The 20,314-nt window shown below is 42.0% G+C and overlaps 1 protein-coding gene across 1 annotated transcript; it reads left to right on the top strand.

Annotated features, from left to right (window-relative positions):
- The first annotated feature begins 1,983 nt into the window (after nucleotides 1–1,983).
- Nucleotides 1,984–13,855, top strand: sycp3 (synaptonemal complex protein 3). Its single transcript, XM_014125085.2, has 8 exons — nucleotides 1,984–2,382; nucleotides 2,507–2,579; nucleotides 2,695–2,729; nucleotides 2,883–3,000; nucleotides 3,727–3,826; nucleotides 3,918–4,016; nucleotides 4,454–4,558; nucleotides 13,530–13,855. The coding sequence occupies exons 1-8, from the start codon at nucleotides 2,250–2,252 to the stop codon at nucleotides 13,581–13,583; spliced, it is 717 nt and encodes a 238-aa protein (XP_013980560.1). The 5' UTR covers nucleotides 1,984–2,249; the 3' UTR covers nucleotides 13,584–13,855.
- The last annotated feature ends 6,459 nt before the right edge of the window (nucleotides 13,856–20,314 follow it).

The raw sequence follows: 20,314 nt of genomic DNA, 5'->3' as shown, positions 1-20,314 counted from the left end.
GTGGCATCTATAGACCAATTTCTCACAAATTACTATTTTGCAAGACAGCATCTCAAAACACATGGCCTCTACTGACCAATAAATATTAATGTGGATGTGGTCTACACATGTTCCAAACACTGTCAAGCCCGTTCAAATCAAATCAAATGTATTTATATAGCCCTTCTTAGATCAGCTGATATCTCAAAGTGCTGTACAGAAACCCAGCCTAAAACCCCAAACAGCAAGCAATGCAGGTGTAGAAGCACGGTGGCTAGGAAAAACTCCCTAGAAAGGCCAAAACCTAGGAAGAAACCTAGAGAGAAACCAGGCTATGAGGGGTGGCCAGTCCTCTTCTGGCTGTGCCGGGTGGAGATTATAACAGAACATGGCCAAGATGTTCAAATGTTCATAAATGACCAGCATGGTAAAATAATAATAATCACAGTAGTTGTCGAGGGTGCAACAGGTCAGCACCTCAGGAGTAAATGTCAGTTGGCTTTTCATAGCCGATCATTTGAGAGTATCTCTACCGCTCCTGCTGTCTCTAGAGAGTTGAAAACAGCAGATCTGGGACAGGTAGCACGTCCGGTGAACAGGTCAAGGTTCCATAGCCGCAGGTAGAACAGTTGAAACTGGAGCAGCAGCACGGCCAGGTGGACTGGGGACAGCAAGGAGTCATCATGCCAGGTAGTCCTGAGGCATGGTCCTAGGGCTCAGGTCCTCCGAGAGAGAGAAAGAAAGAAAAAGAGAATTAGAGAGAACATACTTAAACTCACACAGGACACCGGATAAGACAGGAGAAATACTCCAGATATAACAGACTGACCCTAGCCCCCCGACACATAAACTACTGCAGCATAAATACTGGAGGCTGAGACAGGAGGGATCAGGAGACACTGTGGCCCCATCCGATGATACCCCCAGACAGGGCCAAACAGGCAGGATATAACCCCACCCACTTTGCCAAAGCACTGCCCCCACACCACTAGAGGGATAACTTCAACCACCAACTTACCATCCAGAGACAAGGCCGAGTATAGCCGAGTATAGATCAACCACACGGTGGCACTATAACGAGCCCATGTTTATATCTCAATCTTTTTGACTCAGAGTGATGAAATTTGGCAAAAATGCTCAAGGATATGAGTCTAGCTACCGTGCAAAGTATAGTTTTTGTTTGGCCACATGGTGGCGTTGTTAGACAGGACAAATCATTCACGCAAGCTCATTGGCTCATAACGGCCATATCGTTTGTGCAAGAGTCATGGATATTGTGTTGTGTATTGTGTTTGAAGATGTGCATCAATAGATGGTGTATGCCAAATTTGGTGCAGATTCTGTAGATGAATACGTTTTAAAGTAATCAACATCCTTAAATGGTCCACAATACATCAAAATAATATTATATTGCATGATCAGCTTGATTTTGAGTTCTGATATTTGAAGGAAAAAGGAAACCGCACACTGCTCTTGATAGTAACACTGAACTTTAATAAGCTTACGTATCGGCCTCACGGACTTCGTCAGAGCTTTTGAGGAAGGACGAAGGCCGATACGTAAGCTTATTAAAGTTCATTGTTACTATCAAGAGCAGTGTGCGGTTTCCTTTTTCCTTCATCTTGTTCAACAGTTACCATGCACCTGCAAAAAAGATTGCTCAGATGTGCGAGTGCCTTTTGAATTTGGAGTTCTGATATTTGGCAAGCCTGGTAAACAGTACTGATGTAAGTTCTTATAAGGAAATGTGTGAAATTTTTCCTGGTGGCTGCACAATGGGCCCATATCTGAATCCTGTTATTGCTGCTTGCAGCTACTGTATATTTGATCCCTGTACTCTTCTAGCTCGCCTAGCTACAATATCTGGATTTGAGTGTCTTTGAAGTCTGGTTTAGGTCGTCCTGCCTCTCAAGATTTCATAGCAAGCACGTGCCATCATGGCGCGAAATCCTGGAGAACCAATTATATTTTCCCTGGCGGGAACAGACCAGCAGGAACCTCAAATACAATTTACTTTAGAGACTCTGTGGCAACGTTACAGCAGCAACAACGTAACCATTACGTAGACTGACCGACGACTGTAAAAACATATACAGTATTAGCAACTGATAAACATTTGACTTATGTCGAAATTACAGTAGGTTATAGCGGTAGCAGTGACAAGTACTCGTCCTCACTTATTTTAAACGTTGACGTAAATTAACAGTAGTTAGCTAGTCTAGTGTGTTCCTTAGATTTTTGGCTAGAATAACACACGTCCGGTACTGTTAATGGCCTCCACTGGGAGAAAACAGTCAAAGAAAACGAAGCATGCAGAAGACTCAACTGACATAAAATCGTTTGATTTCGCACTTGAGGACGAAAAGACAGGACTGAGTTGGTCAGAGGATGACATCCGAGAAGGTAACTAGCGAGATAACTAACGTTAGTTATGCAAAGGCAATTGGTTTTCTGACTCCATTTGGGCTAGCTAGCTAATTTACCGTATGTGGTATTTTATCACCTTCATCTCTGCCAATGTCCATAGATGAAACTCCTGTTGTTGACAAGATGGCCAAGAAAAGGTCATTTGAGGAAGATGATCTAAAAGTTGGATTGGGGTAAGTTATAAAGTTAGCTAACATAAACTAAGCTTCCTACCAGCAACGGCCTGTTATAATCGTCAAATTGAGCCTTCATCCTTTTAATTGTTTCTTGAATCATGGCATTCCCTAGGAACGAGGTACAAACCATGTTGGAGAGATTTGGAGGCAAGTTTATCACAATGTGATTTATTTTAGCTAGCCAATAGCTATATATTGAATACTCTAAAACAACTGTTGGTTAAGGTTGTAGTAACCAAAGGTAGGCTTATGCTATGTTCTTTAATAAATGTTTGTCTCAAATTAGTATGTGTTTCATAGCTGATATAAGCAAAGCCATGCAGGCCAAGAGGAAACGTTTAGAGACCTTCACCAAGAGCTCACTGAAGGGCAGCAATCAGAAACTGGAGCAGCTGTGGAATACCCAGTATGCACAAAGGTAACAACACCTGCTGAGACCAGAGATTGTGTGAGGCAGTGTCAGCCCTCCTTCACCTCAGCAACACCTCCTGGCATTGAATATAGGCTGTATCACAACTGGCAGTGGTTGGGAGTCCCATAGGGCGGCGCACAATTTGCCCAGCGTCTTCCGGGTTTGGCCGGTGTAGGCCATCATTGTAAATAAGAATTTGTTCTTAACTGACTTGCCTAGTTAAATAAAGGTTAAGTCAAAAAAAAAAAAAAATGTACACACAGATGGCACCCAGTTTGTCATATGCATTCTTTGTTTAGCAAGGTGTTTTCTTTATTCAGATGGAGCTGAAGAATACAAAGGTACCAATCAGAAGTATACTTTAGACCTGAAAGTTTTGCTTTGTTCTCGTTAAAATCATTTGTATTCATTTTTGTATCGTTGCTTGCTCTTTGTGTCAATGTTTTTGGATCACCTTTGAAACAATATGCATGCTCTCAAATCAAGCTCCCAGACTCCAGCAACAACAACAAAACTAAGAATATAATTATGTTTGGGCGCATTGTAGGGTACGTCAATGACTACACATGGCAGGTAACATTTGATATCACTGTAGTGGCCAAAATCCTATCCCAGACACCATTTTATTGCCATTAGTTTACACATTTATTAGCCTACATCTGATGTTTGCTTTGCACTATGTCATTTGTCTTGGGTAACGGTGAAAACATTGTCTACTGGGTGTTTTTGCAGGCAGAAGCTGACTCAGGAGTACTCACAGCAGGTGTCATCTGTGCTGCAGCAATGGGAGATGGATGCACAGAAATCAGAGGATCAGGAGGAAAAATTGAATGTCAGTGCTATTCTGTATACTGATAATGCAACTATTTCGGGACTCACATACAGTATACAGCTGAAATGTAACATTATCTTTTCCTCTGTAGAACTTGTTTCGCCAGCAACAAAAACTGTTCCAGCAGGCTAGAGTGGTGCAAAGCCAGAAACTGAAAACCATCAAAGAGCTATACGAGCAGTTCATTAAGGCGAGTCCCAGATGACAGTTTCCTCATACAATGTTAGGCAGGTGCAAAGGCTCCCACAGACACTGATCCATAGCTGGAATTCCATCATTACAGATGAGGAATTTTACACAACTTTTTCACAAGTGTTTTTGATTTGCACATCAGTATGGTACTTAATTTACAAATCGTCTGTCCTGTGGCATTCGCTAGATGACTTCTCCGTCAGGTTTGTTTTCTGTATTTACTGGTCATGCGACACATGCTACGGGAGTACCAATTTCAAAATTACGTGTCAACTCGCTGCTGTTCTCCAACACACTATTGTACAAATCAAAACACCTGTCAAATTGAAGTGCAAAAGAAACGCTATTTGGAATGATTCAATTTCAACCCAGATCTTTCTATCAAGTGAATGAAAATAATTGAAACTCTTGGGTTTGTCATAATGTCTTTTTAAGAACATGGAGGAGATGGAGAAGAGCCATGAGACCTTCTTGCAGGGGGCACAGGTGGAGCTGAAGAAGGAGATGGCAGTGTTGCAGAAGAAAGTTATGATGGACACTGTGAGTTACGCAATGTCAATCGCATTTACAGCTTTTGAAAAATTGTACACTCATGACAAAATTATGTTAAGTTCAGCTAATTGGCTTGGTTCAAAGCTAGCAAACGGTCAAAAATAATTAATGGAGAAAGTGACACCAGCTGTCATGACATTTTTTTATTAGATTATTTTCATGCCATGTAGCCTTCATGTCTGAGGGTTAATTAAAGTAAATTGAAACCACTTATTAATTTATGATGGAAGTTATGTTGCGTCCAACTCCTACTCATTTCTGGCTACCACTGAGTTATGGCAAGAAGAATGGCGCCGAAGGAGATGGCTGCCGTTTTACGATTCCGTAACCAATTGTGCTATTGTGTATGTTTTTTTCGCGTTATTTGTAACTTATTTTGTACAATAAGGATTTACTTCAGACGCCCGACAAGGCCCTCATCCCTGTCATTCGCAGGACGAAGAGACGGAGGTATCGAGGACGAAGGTCTGGGTGCCTTGTAAGGATCCGTCGCCGAGAGGGTACCTTCCCCATCGGTCCTATTAGCCAATGTACAATCAATCGATAATAAAATAGACGAACTACGATCATGTATATCCTACCAACGGCACATTAAAAACCGTATTCTTATGTTTCACCGAGTCGTGGCTGAACGACAACATGAATAACATACAGCTGGCGGGTTTTACGTTTTTTCGGCAGGATAGAACAGCGGCCTCTGATAAGTTGAGGGGTGGCGTTCTATGTATATTTGTAAACAACAACTGCTGCACAAAGTTAGGGGAAGGGGGTATATCTCACCTCCATCATCTAGGATGTGACAACGGTTCATCAAATCTCCCCATTTCTGCCCATTGTTTTTGCTCAGTTTTGCAGGCCTTCTCAAACAGCTGCAACTGTATATGCATTCGTAAATCTTGACCTTTCTTGAGTTGGGCTCCGGGATGGTCCAACTGTTGAGAATCTGAGTCTATGGTTGTTGTGGGGGAAAGGGGTTGCATGTGTATCCCACAACTGTTATGAGGGAGTAAAAGATGTTATGGACATTATAGGATGATTCACAATAATTGTTTGCTAATATAATAATTGCTTGCCATAATGTAATTTTGGTAATGGCGAGACTGGTGAGAAGTAAAAATCCTTTACATAAATTGCCTACATTACTACAAATATTAATAGCTAATTATGGAAAATAAGAAACAGGATTTTATATATAATTTGAATGGCTATATATAATACAAATACAGTTGAAGTCGGAAGTTTACATACACCTTAGCCAAATACATTTAAACTCAGTTTTTCACAATTCCTGACATTTAATCCTTGTAAGAATTCCCTGTCTCAGGTCAGTTATGATCACCACTGTATTTTAAAAATGTGAAATGTCAGAATAATAGTAGAGAGAATGATTTATTTCAGCTTTTATTTCTTTCATCACATTACCAGTTGGTCAGAAGTTTACATACTCAATTAGTATTTGGTTGCATTGCCTTTAAATTGTTTAACTTGGGTCAAACGTTTCAGGTAACCTTCCACAAGCTTCTCACAATAAGTTGAGTGAATTTTTGGCCCAATCCTCCTGACAGAGCTGGTGTAACTGAATCAGGTTTGTAGGCCTCCTTGCTTGCACACGCTTTTTCAGTTCTGCCCACAAGTTTTCTATAGGATTGAGGTCAGAGCTTTGTGATGGCCACTCCAATACCTTGACTTTGTTGTCCTTAAGCCATTTTTCCACAACTTTGGAAGTATGCTTGGGGTCATTGTCCATTTGGAAGACCCATTTGCGACCAAGCTTTAACTTCCTGACTGATGTCTTGAGATGTTGCTTCAATATATCGACATAATTGTCCTGCCTCATGATGCCATCTATTTTGTGAAGTGCACCAGTCCTTCATGCAGCAAAGCACCCCCACAACATGATGCTGCCACCCCCGTGCTTCACGGTTGGGATGGTGTTCTTCGGCTTGCAAGCTTCCCCCTTTTTCCTCCAAACATAACGATGGTCATTATGGCCAAACAGTTCTATTTTTGTTTCATCAGGCCAGAGGTCATTTCTCCAAAAAGTACGATCTTTGTCCCCATGTGCAGTTGCAAACCGTCGTCTGGCTTTTTTATGGCGGTTTTGGAGCAGTGGCTTCTTCCTTGCTGAGTGGCCTTTCAGGTTATGTCAATATAGGACTCGTTTTACTTTGGATATAGATACTTTTATACCTGTTTCCTCCAGAATCTTCACAAGGTCCTTTGCTGTTGTTCTGGGATTGAATTGCACTTTTCTCACCAAAGTACGTTTATCTCTAGGAGACAGAATGCGTCTCCTTCCTGAGCGGTATGACGGCTGCGTGGTCCCATGGTGTTTATATTTGCGCACTATTGTTTGTACAGATGAACATGGTACCTTCAGGCGTTTGGAAATTGCTCCCAAGGATGAACCAGACTTGTGGTGGTCTACAATCTGAGGTCTTGGCTGATTTTCTTTGATTTTCCCATGATGTCAAGCAAAGAGGCACAGAGTTTGAAGGTAGGCCTTGAAAATTTCCCCCTTCTGATAACCAGGCGGCGAATCGCATCTCTGCATGTCTGTCAGACATATCAGTGTGGATGACGGATCACCAGCTCAAGCTGAACCTCGGCAAGACGGAGCTGCTCTTCCTCCCGGGGAAGGACTGCCCGTTCCATGATCTCGCCATCACGGTTGACAACTCCCTTGTGTCCTCCTCCCAGAGTGCTAAGAACCTTGGCGTGATCCTGGACAACACCCTGTCGTTCTCCACTAACATCAAGGCGGTGACCCGATCCTGTAGGTTCATGCTCTACAACATTCGCAGAGTACGACCCTGCCTCACACAGGAAGCGGCGCAGGTCCTAATCCAGGCACTTGTCATCTCCCGTCTGGATTACTGCAACTCGCTGTTGGCTGGGCTCCCTGCCTGTGCCATTAAACCCCTACAACTCATCCAGAACGCCGCAGCCCGTCTGGTGTTTAACCTTCCCAAGTTCTCTCACGTCACCCCGCTCCTCCGCTCTCTCCACTGGCTTCCAGTTGAAGCTCGCATCCGCTACAAGACCATGGTGATTGCCTACGGAGCTGTGAAGGGAACGGCACCTCCATACCTTCAGGCTCTGATCAGGCACTGCGTTCATCCAACCCCTGGCCTGCAAGCCCCCCTACCACTGAGGAAGCACAGTTCCCGCTCAGCCCAGTCAAAACTGTTCGCTGCTCTGGCACCCCAATGGTGGAACAAGCTCCCTCACGACGCCAGGACAGCGGAGTCAATCACCACCTTCCGGAGACACCTGAAACCCCACCTCTTTAAGGAATACCTAGGATAGGATAAAGTAATCCTTCTAACCCCCCCCTTAAAAGATTTAGATGCACTATTGTAAAGTGGTTGTTCCACTGGATATCATAAGGTGAATGCACCAATTTGTAAGTCGCTCTGGATAAGAGCGTCTGCTAAATGACTTAAATGTAAATGTAAATGCATCCACAGGCACACCTCCAATTGACTCAGATAATGTCAATTAGCCTATCAGAAGCTTCTAAAGCCATGGCATCATTTTCTGGAATTTTCCAAGCTCTTTAAAGGCACAGTAAACTTAGTGTATGTAACCTTCTGATCCACTGGAATTGTGACACAGTGAATTATAAGTGAAATATTCTGTCTGTAAACAATTGTTGGAAAAATGACTTGTGTCATGAGCAAAGTAGATGTCCTAACCGACTTGCCAAAACTATAGTTTGTTAACAAATTTGTGGAGTGGTTGAAAACAAGTTTTAATGACTCCTGGGCTATGGAGTCGGGGGTGGTCTGCCGGGCATTGGGATGACAACCCAACTCGGGATGAGGGGTTTTAGCGGGTGGAATAGTGGGGACCAATTGGAGATTTACTAAGTAGCAATGCAAATGTCATGGTACAGCTATATAGACATTCAATCATCATGTTACTTTTTAATGGTACGTTTACAAACATATTTTGATAAATAGAAATTAAACTTGTCTCATGGTAAGTGGTGAAATAAGTATAGCCAGTTATAATTGTAATGGCTTAGCAGATAATAAGAAAAGACGATCAGTATTTACCTGGCTAAAAGAGAATGAGTATAATATCTATTGTTTACAGGAAACTCATTCAATCATTTTAGATTAAGTTTTGTGGAAAGAGGACTGGAGGGGGGAATATATTTCTCCCATGGGCAAAGAAATTCAAGAAGGGGTGATTATATTAATTAACAGTAATTTTGATCCAAATGTGCAAATTGTCCAAACAGATCATCAAGGTAGATGTATTATTTTAAATATGTTATTGGACAATAAACAGATATGGCTTATTAACCTATACGGTCTAAATAATGATGATCCAAGCTTCTTTGAAAATATATCTTAAGAATTTATCAACTCTACAAGCAACACTAGACTCTTATTATGGTGGGGGATTTTAATAAGGTTTTACTGGTGTTTTGCGGGTACTATTTAATGAAGCTGCCGGTTGAGGACTTGTGAGGCATCTGTTTCTCCAACTAGACACTAACGTACTTGTCCTCTTGCTCAGTTGTGCACCAGGGCCTCCCACTCCTCTTTCTATTCTGGTTAGAGCCAGTTTGCACTTTTCTGTGAAGGGAGTAATACACAGCGTTGTACGAGATCTTCAGTTTCTTGGCAATTTCTCCCATGGAATAGCCTTCATTTCTCAGAACAAGAATAGACTGACAAATTTCAGGAGAAAGTTATTTGTTTCTGGTCACTTTGAGCCTGTAATCGAACCCACAAATGCTGATGCTCCAAATACTCAACTAGTCTAAAGAAGGCCAGTTTTATTGCTTCTTTAATCAACAGAAGGTTTTCAGCTGTGCTAACATAATTGCTAAAGGGTTGTCTAATCATCAATTAGCCTCTTAAAATGATAAACTTAGATTAGCTAACACAACGTGCCATTGGAACACAGGAGTGATTGTTGCTGATAATGGGCCTATGTAGATATTCCATTTTAAATCAGCAGTTTCCAGCTAGAATAGTCATTTACAACATTAACAATGTCTACACTGTATTTCTGATCATTTTGATATTTGAATGGACAAAAACTGTGCTTTTCTTTTAAAAACATGGACATTTCTAAGTGACCCCAAACTTTTGAACGGTAGTGTGTATTTACCCCAAAAATATATGGGGGATTGGAAATGATGCAGACAATTACATTGATGGAAGCAACAATCTATCCGCAATATTAAAGCTGATCCACCCCTTAAAAAAAATAAAGTCTAAGGAAGTCTCGAGGTTTTGCTCACCTGAGGTAGATTATCTCATGATAAGCTGTAGACCACACTATTTACCAAGAGTTTATCTGTATTTTTTGTAGCTGTCTATATAGCACCACAAACCGATGCCGGCACTAAGGCTGCACTCAATGACCTGTATACCGCCATAAGCAAACAGGAAAACGCTCATCCAGGTGTGACGCTCCTAGTGGCATGGGACTTTAATGCAGGGAAACTCAAATCCGTTTTACCTCATTTCTACCAGCATGTTAAATGTGCAACCAGAGGGGAAAAAATTCTAGACCACCTTTACTCCACGCACAGAGACACGTACAAAGCTCTCCCTCGTTCTCCATTTGGCAAATCTGACCATAATTCTATCCTCCTGCTTCCTGCTTACAAGCAAAAACTAAAGCAGGAAGCACCAGTGACTTGGTCAATAGGAAAGTGGTCAGATAAAGCAGATGCTAAGCTACTGGACTGTTTTGCAAGCACAGACTGGAATATGTTCCGGGATTCTTTCGATGGCATTGAGGAGTACACCACATCAATAAGTGCATCGACGACATCGTCCCCACAGTGACTGTACGTACATACCCCAACCAGAAGCCATGGATTACAGGCAAGATCCGCACTGAGCTAAAGGGTAGACCTGCCGCTTTCAAGGAGTCGGACTCTAACCCGGAAGCTTATAAGAAATCCCGCTATGCCCTCCTACGAACCATCAAATAGGCAAAGTGTCAATACAGGAATAAGATCGAATCATACTACACCGGCTCTGGCGCTCGTCAGATGTGGCAGGGCTTGCAAACTATTACAGACTACAAAGGGAAGCACAGCTGCGAGCTACCCAGTGACACGAGCCTACCAGACGAGCTAAATTACTTCTATGCTCGCTTCGAGGCAAGTAACACTGAAGCATGCATGAAAGCATCAGCTGTTCCAGACGACTGTATAATCACGCTCTCTGTAGCCGATGTGAGTAAGACCTTTAAACAGGTCAACATACACAAGGCCGCAGGGCCAGACGGATTAGCAGGACGTGTGCTCCGGGCATGTGCTGACCAACTGGCAGGTGTCTTCACTGACATTTTCAACATGTCCCTAATTGAGTCTGTAATACCAACATGTTTCAAGCAGACTACCATAGTCCCTGTGCCCAAGAACACTAAGGTAACCTGCCTAAATGACTACCGACCCGTAGCACTCACATCTGTAGCCATGATGTGCTTTGAAAGGCTGGTCATGGCTCACATAAACACCAATTATCCCAGAAACCCTAGGCCCACTCCAATTTGCATACTGCCCCAACAGATCCACAGATGATGCAATCTCTATTGCTCTCAACACTGCCCTTTCCCACCTGGACAAAATGAACACCGATGAGAGAATGCTATTTATTGATTAGAGCTCATCGTTCAACACCATAGTGCCCTCAACGCTCATCACTAAGCGAAGGACCGTGGGACTAAACACCTCCCTCTGCAACTAGATCCTGGACTTCCTGACGGGCCGCCCCAGGTGGTAAGGGTAGGTAACAACACATCCGCCACGCTGATCCTCAACACTAGAGGCCCCTCAGTGGTGCGTGTTCAGCCTCCTCCTGTACTCCCTGTTCACTCATGACTGCATGGCCAGGCAAGACTCCAACACCATCATCAAGTGGTAGGCCTGATCACCGACAACGATGAGACAGCCTATAGGGAGGAGGTTCGAGACCTGGCCATGTGGTGCCAGGACAACAACCTCTCCCTCAATGTGATCAAGACCAAAGGAGATGATTGTGGACAACAGGAAAAGGAGGACCGAGCACGCCCCCATTCTCATCGACGGAGCTGTAGTGGAGCAGATTGAGAGCTTCAAAGTTCCTTGGTGTCCACATCACCAATAACTATCATGATCCAAACACACTAAGACAGTCGTGAAGAGGGCACGACAAAGCCTATTCACCCTCAGGAGACTGTCCTCAGATCCTCAAGGTTCTACAGCTGCACCATCGAGAGCATCCTGACTGGTTGCATCACTGCCTGGTATGGCAACTGCTTGGCCTCTGACCGCAAGGCACTACACAGAGGGTAGTGCGTAAGGCCCAGTACATCACTGGGGCCAAGATTCCTGCCATCCAGGACCTCTATACCAGGTGGTGTCAGAGGAAGGCCCTAAAAATTGTCAAAGACTCCAGCCACCCTAGTCATGGACTGTTCTCTCTGCTACCGCACGGCAAGCGGTCCCGGAGCGCCAAGTCTAGGTCCAAAAGACTTCTTAACAGCTTCTACCCACAAGCCATAAGTCTCCTGAACAGCTAATCAAATGGCTACCCAGACCCCTCTTTTACGCTGCTGCTACTCTCTGTTTATTATCTATGCATAGTCACTAACTCTACCTACATGTACATATTACCTCAATTACCTCGACTAACCGGTGCCCCTGCACATTGACTCTGTATTGGTACCCCCTGTATATAGCCTCGCTATTGTTATTTTACTGCTGCTGTTTAATTATTTGTTACTTTTATTTTCCATTTACTTAACCAACAACGCTTTAAGAAGTTAAGAAAAAGAAGTGTTAAGGGCTTGTAAGTAACCATTTTACCATAAGGTACTGACTTTGTTGTCCCCATGGGGAAATTGTGTTGCAGTGTCATGTACACGTTTAAAGTGGCGTTTAAATACAAAACAAAATTGACAATACAACTTTCATAAGTTACATACCAATAAAACATTTTTTTTTTTTTTAAAGACGAGCCTGTTGGCCTTACTGAGTCGATAGGAACATTAGCCCAAGCTACTTAGGAGGGATATCACACCTGGCACAAATGATTGTCTTGTTCTGTTTTTCCTGCTGAGTGGTGCCCTATACCTGCGCCCAGAGAGAAGTAGTTCAAAGTCTGGGTACAGGGGGTGGCTTGGGTCTAAAATGATTTTGTGAGCCTTGCGGAGGGCCTTGACCTTAAAGATCTCATCCAGGCCTGTCTGTTTGACTCCAAGTACCTTGCTTGCTGTGGTGATAATCCTTCTCAGCATATTTCTCTGGCTGACAGTGGCATTGCCAAACCAACAAACAATACAAAAAGTTAAAATACTCTCAAACAGAGTCAGTATCGTACAGTCTACATTTAAAGAGCCCAGCTTTTTGAGAAAGTACAGTCTCTGTTGGCTGTTTTTATAGATCAGGTCTGTACATTTACTCCACTGAAGCTTATTGTCCAAGAGGACACCCAGGTATTTGTATTCCTCTACAATCTCTATATTCTGACCTCTGATAGATGTTGCAGAGGTAGGTGTTGTACACTTCATGAAGTCTATGCACATCTCTTTGGTCTTGTTGGTATTGAGGACCAAGTGTGATTCCTCACACCACTCTACAAAGTCATCTAGGACCGGGCCATGATGTTCCTTGTCATCATGCAACAGGCTGATCAAGGCAGTGTCATCAGCGAATTTAACGAGGTGTCTGTCAGGATGGGAACTAGTACAACTATTAGTGTACAGGAGTGGGGACAAAACACATCCCTGAGGAGAGCCTGTGTTGGTATTGCGTATGTCCGACACGTGGGGACCTATTCTGACTCGCTGTGAGCGTTGGCTCAGGAAGTCCAACAGCCACAAAAAAAATTGTCGGCGCATGTGACAAATACAATTTTATTAAATTTGTATTTAAAAAAAAATCTGGAATGGTTTCCCATTGGTCACTTGAGTGTTATAATCTATCTCTCTCTGTCCACAGCAACAGCAGGAGATGGCCACTGTCCGCAAGTCTCTTCAGTCTATGCTGTTCTAGAGGAAGTTTAATCTGATGTTACCATGTCAATAGCCTCTTCAGTCAAACCGCTAAGTGTTTTTACAATTCGAGAGTTCACGACAATTAGACACTGGAAATGAAAGACAGAGAAGGTTTTCAAAGTCAGAATTTTGTTTGTATATTTTCATGCTGTATTTATTCATTAACATGTTGCTTATTCGTATATTTATTTGCCAGTTGATCTGCTATTGTATACTCACCTGTATGTTTATCTTCTGTTTGTTTCATAAAACAATTTGCTCTAAACAATACAATTTTGTTTTTATTAAAGCCATTATAAGTAGCAGTTATTTTCTATAATGGACTGAAGTATTTTCTGATTTGTCAAGGCAGACAACAATAACAAAATGTTGATCCACTCCTCTGTCTGTGTGCTTTTACATTTTTGCTTCTTTTTTCTCCAAACATTGATGTATTCTTTTTTTATATTTACACAATGTTGGGGCTGTACAGTATGTTGGTTGTCATGTAATAGACTATCAAATCACCAGTACATCCCTGCAAATAGGTGGCAATAATGTACCAATAACTGAGCTGCGCATGTAAACAAACCCACAAGGAAGAAGACACTTCACTTACTGGATAGGATTGCAGGGACTGTTATTAGGCAAAAATGGATAAGATTTGTTGCTACCTTTTTTAGTGTGTCATACTTTTGTTACATTTCTCTTGAAATCAATGCTTAGCCACTGATTAGTTTCCATATGCCAATGTTGGCTCTGTGTTAGCATTTAAAGAGCTAGGTAGGATGTTGTAAATTTACAATTTCCTATGAATACAGTTCAAATTATTTGGGTGTTCTTTGAGGTAAACCAGATGAATGTTTGCTATCCAGGGAATGTGTAAGACAGATGTCGCTGTATACTAGCTACTTCAATGACCTCTTTTTTTTTTTTTTTTTTTGGCTCCTCGTATTGTATTGTTATTCAAGAAAATAACTTGCAGACCCGTGAAAGTGAATGCATACCAGACAATGCTATTATAGCTAGGCCTTTAGTAATATGCATTGACCAGACCTGACATTTGTATTTTGTCCTTTGAAGATATGTCTGTATAGTTTGATCAATGTAATGAGTTAAGTATGACTACTATACTTTTAACTATCCCTCCTGCCTTGTTAAATCAAGATGGGTTCTTCTCTAATCTCTTTTCTGGCCTGTTTTGCACCAGGAAAATTAGGATACTGATCCTGTGCTTGGATCGAGCTGGGGAAAAAAACTACAATTCTTTACAGACTTCTAGTTGGGGAGGTTGTCACCACTATAACCAGTGAGTGAAAATATTCTGCTTATTCTCAGTGCTGAGTAACATACGCAAACTGATGCTCGTAACTTTGCATGCCAATACAATGGTATGTCTTGCAACATATATATTTGTCACTGAAATGGCTCAAGCTAAGAATAACATACAGTACAAACAGTTCTGATTCACTTACAGTACTTGAAATTTGGTGACTCAAGATTCAACAAATGAGACAAACTGAACAAGTTCCACAGACATGTGACTAACAGAAATTGAATAATGTGTCCCTGAACAAAAGGGTGGACAAATCAAAAGTAACAGTCAGTATCCGGTGTGGCCACCAGCTGCATTAAGTACTGCAGTGCATCATCTCCTCATGGACTGCACCAGATTTGCCCGTTCTTGCTGTGAGATGTTACCCCACTCTTCCACCAAGGCACCTGCAAGTTCCAGGACATTTCTGGGGGGAATGGCCCTAGCCCTCACCCTCCGATCCAACAGGTCCCAGACGTGCTCAATGGGATTGAGATCTGGGCTCTTCGCTGGCCATGGCAGAACACTGACATTCCTGTCTTGCAGGAAATCACGCACAGAACGAGCAGTATGGCTGGTGGCATTGTCATGCTGGAGGGTCATGTCAGGTTGAGCCTGCCAGAAGGGTACCACATGAGGCGGATGTCTTCCCTGTAAAGCACAGCGTTGAGATTGCCTGCAATGACAACAAGCTCAGTCCGATGATGCTGTGACAGCCCCGCCCCAGACGGACACTCCACCTCCAAATCGATCCCGCTCCAGAGTACATGCCTCGGTGTATTGCTCATTCCTTCAACGATAAACGCAAATCCGACCATCACCCCTGGTGAGACAAAACTGCGACTCGTCAGTGAAGAGCGCTTTTTGCCTGTCCCGTCTGGTCCAGCGACGGTGGGTTTGTGACCATAGGCGACGTTGTTGCTGGTGATGTCTGGTGAGGACCTGCCTTACAACAGACCGTTAACCACCTAACCCTCAATGTTGCTTTTCCAAGCGAGAAAACGCTCCCCATAAAGCCGAATGTTGTGGCACACCCAGGCGCTGGAAGGGTCGAAACGTCACTACTTGCCACAGTCATAAACCCGCCTATTTAAAAAATCTATCTTCTTAGACTTTGATTTGAATCCTACGCCTAAACCCACCCAATGCCAACCTTAGGCCAATCCCTAAACTAAGAACAAGAGGCACATTTTGTTTTCACGAATTTTTACGATAAGATAGCGGTCTCTACCAAGTCCAGCTCCATGGCCTCAGCGTGTGCCCAAGCTCAAACAAACCCCACCACAGACTCGGTGTCATACCTGCTAAGCACAGAGAAAGAGAGGCATACTGCTGGCTGGGAGCTTCCTCTCTACAGGTAAGAAGATAGAGATGCTTGGGAAACGGGGGACCAGAGTGTGGGGACGAGAGCATTCATTATACTACACCGATTCAGAAACCCAAAAGTTAACTACAAACAAAATCGAATAATAATGATAATTCCACTGTACTCCCTCAAAACATTAATCATTCGTTTTCAACTTCCTCAATATTTATATGTACTTAATTTAGCATGCGCTACCCTTAGACACAATTATCCTCTATCGCAAATGTAGTAAATTTCTCAGCATAAGGAATCAGTGAAATTCAATCCCAGGCATTTAATAAAATGTTTTTTTAGACGTGTTCTCCCATGTCTCCTTTAACATACATACTTTAGGTGACTTCCACCTGTCCCGGAAGAAAGACTCCTATTCAAACACATCAGATAATACACTGTTTAATTAAGTAAAATCAACACCTAAAATAAACAATAAACAAACCCATAACCCCTTTCCAGCAATCTAATCATTTCAACCTGTTGCATAAATTTAGTAAAAACAAACCTGTTGTTTAACAAATATAAAACCTTTTAAAAAGTTGGTGCTGTCTCATCAGCGTAAGAGTCAAAACTAACTTTTTTCCACTTATATCTACAATGTTTGCATTCCCCAAAGATCAATACTGTTCAGCTCGTACATTAATCATCTTCCTTCTGTCTGTACAGGGTCTGAAGTTCCAATGTATGCAGATGATACGGTAATAAATGCATGCAAATAACAAACAAACTACCAAAGAACACACTACTGTAATGGTTAAGATGACAAAGTTGCTCAGGGACTCATGTTTGCATCTCAATAAAAAAAAACACAGTCTGCATGTTCCTCACAACGAAAACAACTGATGCCCCTGAGACAGATATCTATGTATTAGGGGAAGAGCTCCAGGTGGTATCCGATTTTAAGAACCACGGCATCATACTTGATTCCAACCTCTCTTTTAAAAAGCAAATGAAAAAGATAACTCAAATAACCAAATTCAACCTAGCTAATTTCCAAAACATATGAAATTGTTTGACTACAGAGGTAACAAAACTATACTTCAAATCTATGATACTCCCCCACTTAATATACTACTTTACTAGTTTGGCCCAAGCTTGCTGTACAACATTAAAACCCATTCAGTCTGTCTGCAAACAGGCTCTCAAAGTGCTTGATAGGAAGCCCAATAGCTATAGAAAGCATAAACTCCTGAGTTGGAAAGAAATCTTGTGCAATACACTGACGCCTGTCTTGTATTCAAGATTCTAAATGTCCAGGCTCCCCCTCCACTTAGTACTTTTGTTAAACAGAAACCCCAAACCTTCTGGCAGCAGATCCACAAGTTCCGCCATGAGAGATGACTGTATAGATCCCTTAAGGAAAAGCACCTTTAGTCAATCTGCTTTCAGTGTGGGAGCTTCCCATGTCTGGAATACCCTGCCATTAGACACACACACACACACACACACACAACTGTGATTCATTTGCACTGTGCCTGTAAAAATGTTAAATAAACTCAAACTGCAATCCACCTGACCTGACATTGTTCCACGTAATGGAAACAGATTATAATGTTAGAATACATTAACTTCCTGCTCAAATTCACTGGTGTTACCTAAACAATAAACCAAGCAACAATCATCAGAATACATTATCACAAAATGTTTCCTTATTCACACCTGAATCCCTTACAGCCAAATATAGCCCAGCGCACACAACCAACTCTCCTATCCTTACCAGTAGGCAAAAATATAACCCCTACTCAAACAACGTTCTGCCTTACCTCCATCGTAAGATTAAAAGCAAACCTTACCACTTTCTCTTCCCTTTCGGTTTCGGTTTCACACTTATGAAATGTCCAAGACTTAAAAAATAACATGTAAAGAGCCAAATTTATAAAATACATAAGTCAATCCATAACAATAAAAAACACATTTCGCTGGGCACAACTCTATCGCAATTACCTATCCGCGTATTATTATTCATTAGATTTAGGTAACTGTCTCTTCTTTGATTCAGTTATTTAAATGGGATTCCTATTCTCAATATGTTATTTCAGCAGACCATTTAGGCAACAGACAACGTATTACATCGAAATCGCCTCGCTATTTAAGTTGAATGAATTCGTCTTTCAATTTGAACCAAACAAGCTGTTAAAGCGTTCAGTTTATATCTTAAACAAACAGTAGCGACCATATCTTTCCAGGCAAAACATACCAATAGTTGAATTCCAATCAGAAACCCAGATTTAAGTCAATTCATTGGCCGGGAAACAAACCCAGGCCTCCTGCGTGGCAAGTGAGAATTCTACCACTGAACCACCAAAGCTATTTAAATAAACCCACTTTACAATTGTCTATAGTGGTAAAATCAGGCACGTACTACCGAGACAATTCTCAGAAAATAGCCCTAATTTAAAGGTCCAAGCGTTACTCCGGCGATGATTCTCACATGCCAAATTAATAGATTAGCAGTCAAAGAGTAAAATCGACATTCATAGACTAGGAAACAGATCTTGCGCATTTTAATATTATGTTTTCTCATGCAACGTATTTCAATTACTTTACTACATAACATTAATCACAAAATGATAATTAGTTTGATGGATACCTAGGCTTTGTATGACATTATAAATTACGTCGAGATTCCATCTTAATTCGCTCTAACTTTATGGAAAATGGTTTATTCAATAAATCCAGCAACTCCTCTCTTACTGGGAAGAAAAAATACAACCGTTTCAGACTTTAAGGGCATTTTTATTTCAAATGTAGTTACATCGTTAGGGTAAATTAACCAAAAGTGGACACACTCAATCAGTTTCTAGAGCACAATTTCCCAGACATTGTAGAAAGTTTAATAATGCTTAAAACCTCATCTTTATCAAATTATCCATTAAAGATACCAACTCAAAACCTACGTACGTCTACGAATGGGTGGTTTAAACTGTATCTAATTATATTCTCAGCATTACTTTATCAAATCTCAAGTCATTGATTATACACACATACAATTTATCATATTTTAATATATTCACAGAATCCATATAAAACGTTAGAAATTCTTAGGTACTCACACAGAACTTTAAGGATCACCCACACAGGATTGGTCAGATGCCCACACAGAACTGGTCAGATGTCCACACAGAACATAATTGAAAGGTTACCCACACAGAGTCAACCTACCTCACTCACACAGTACGCTCCTACAAAGAATACCTAGTGGTCCCAAAACAAAATACTCACACTGAGTAACCCAGGGCATACCTGGCTAGCACATTTAAAATAATTGGAATTCACCACCTCTGAGGGTCACTTAGATAGTCACACAGACACTTTCAGAACGAGGTCCTTCTTCCAATTGGGCTTCACCAAGTACCATGTTTCACACAGAACACAGTCACCCTGGCTCCTCACCCCCACAGACCGCACCAATCCCCACTGTGATCAATTCAGTGTCAGGACGGCTCTAGGTCGCCTGCAACCGACCAGTGGCAGAGTATCTTTGAGTCCGCAAACTCTCAGATTACTCTCCTCTGACTCGGCCCTGCTTACGCCTCCAAGGTGCCCCCCTCACAAAGGAATACACACTCAAAGCCTACGTAACAGAGGCTTTTCTAAAAACTCGACTTCAAGTGTGGTTTGCTCACCTCTTTCTTAAAAAAAAACTAAGTTCGAGATGTAGTATCCACTCGGTTCGCTGCCACTCAGATCAAAGGTGGGTCCATCTGCTTCGTTCCCGAAGTGTGGTTTCCCTGAGATCCCAAGTTTGAGGGATCCCTCGTGCACAATTTGCCCAGATCGTCGGGAGCGGTAACCAAGTGAAGATTCACATCCCATCCCCGTCGCCAAATGTGGTGGCTAATTTCTGCATTACCAAATGAGGAGAGTTAAACTTTACACACACCAGTCAGAGTTATACTTAAACTACATCTTTAATAATTAGAGCTTTGCAATAGCACTTGACTTTCAATGATGCGCTATTGAAAGTGACAACACAAAAGTACAAAGATCTTTTATAGCCAAGATACACCCCTCTCAACCTACATGACGAACCACAGATCTTAGGAACAGTTCACAAAGAAAGACTTCCTTGAGA

This window comes from Salmo salar, chromosome ssa10 (genome assembly GCF_905237065.1).
Source record: "Salmo salar chromosome ssa10, Ssal_v3.1, whole genome shotgun sequence".
Lineage (NCBI taxonomy): Eukaryota > Metazoa > Chordata > Actinopteri > Salmoniformes > Salmonidae > Salmo > Salmo salar.
The sequence above is the reverse complement of the archived record's forward strand: the minus strand, read 5'-3'. Positions and strand labels throughout refer to the sequence as shown.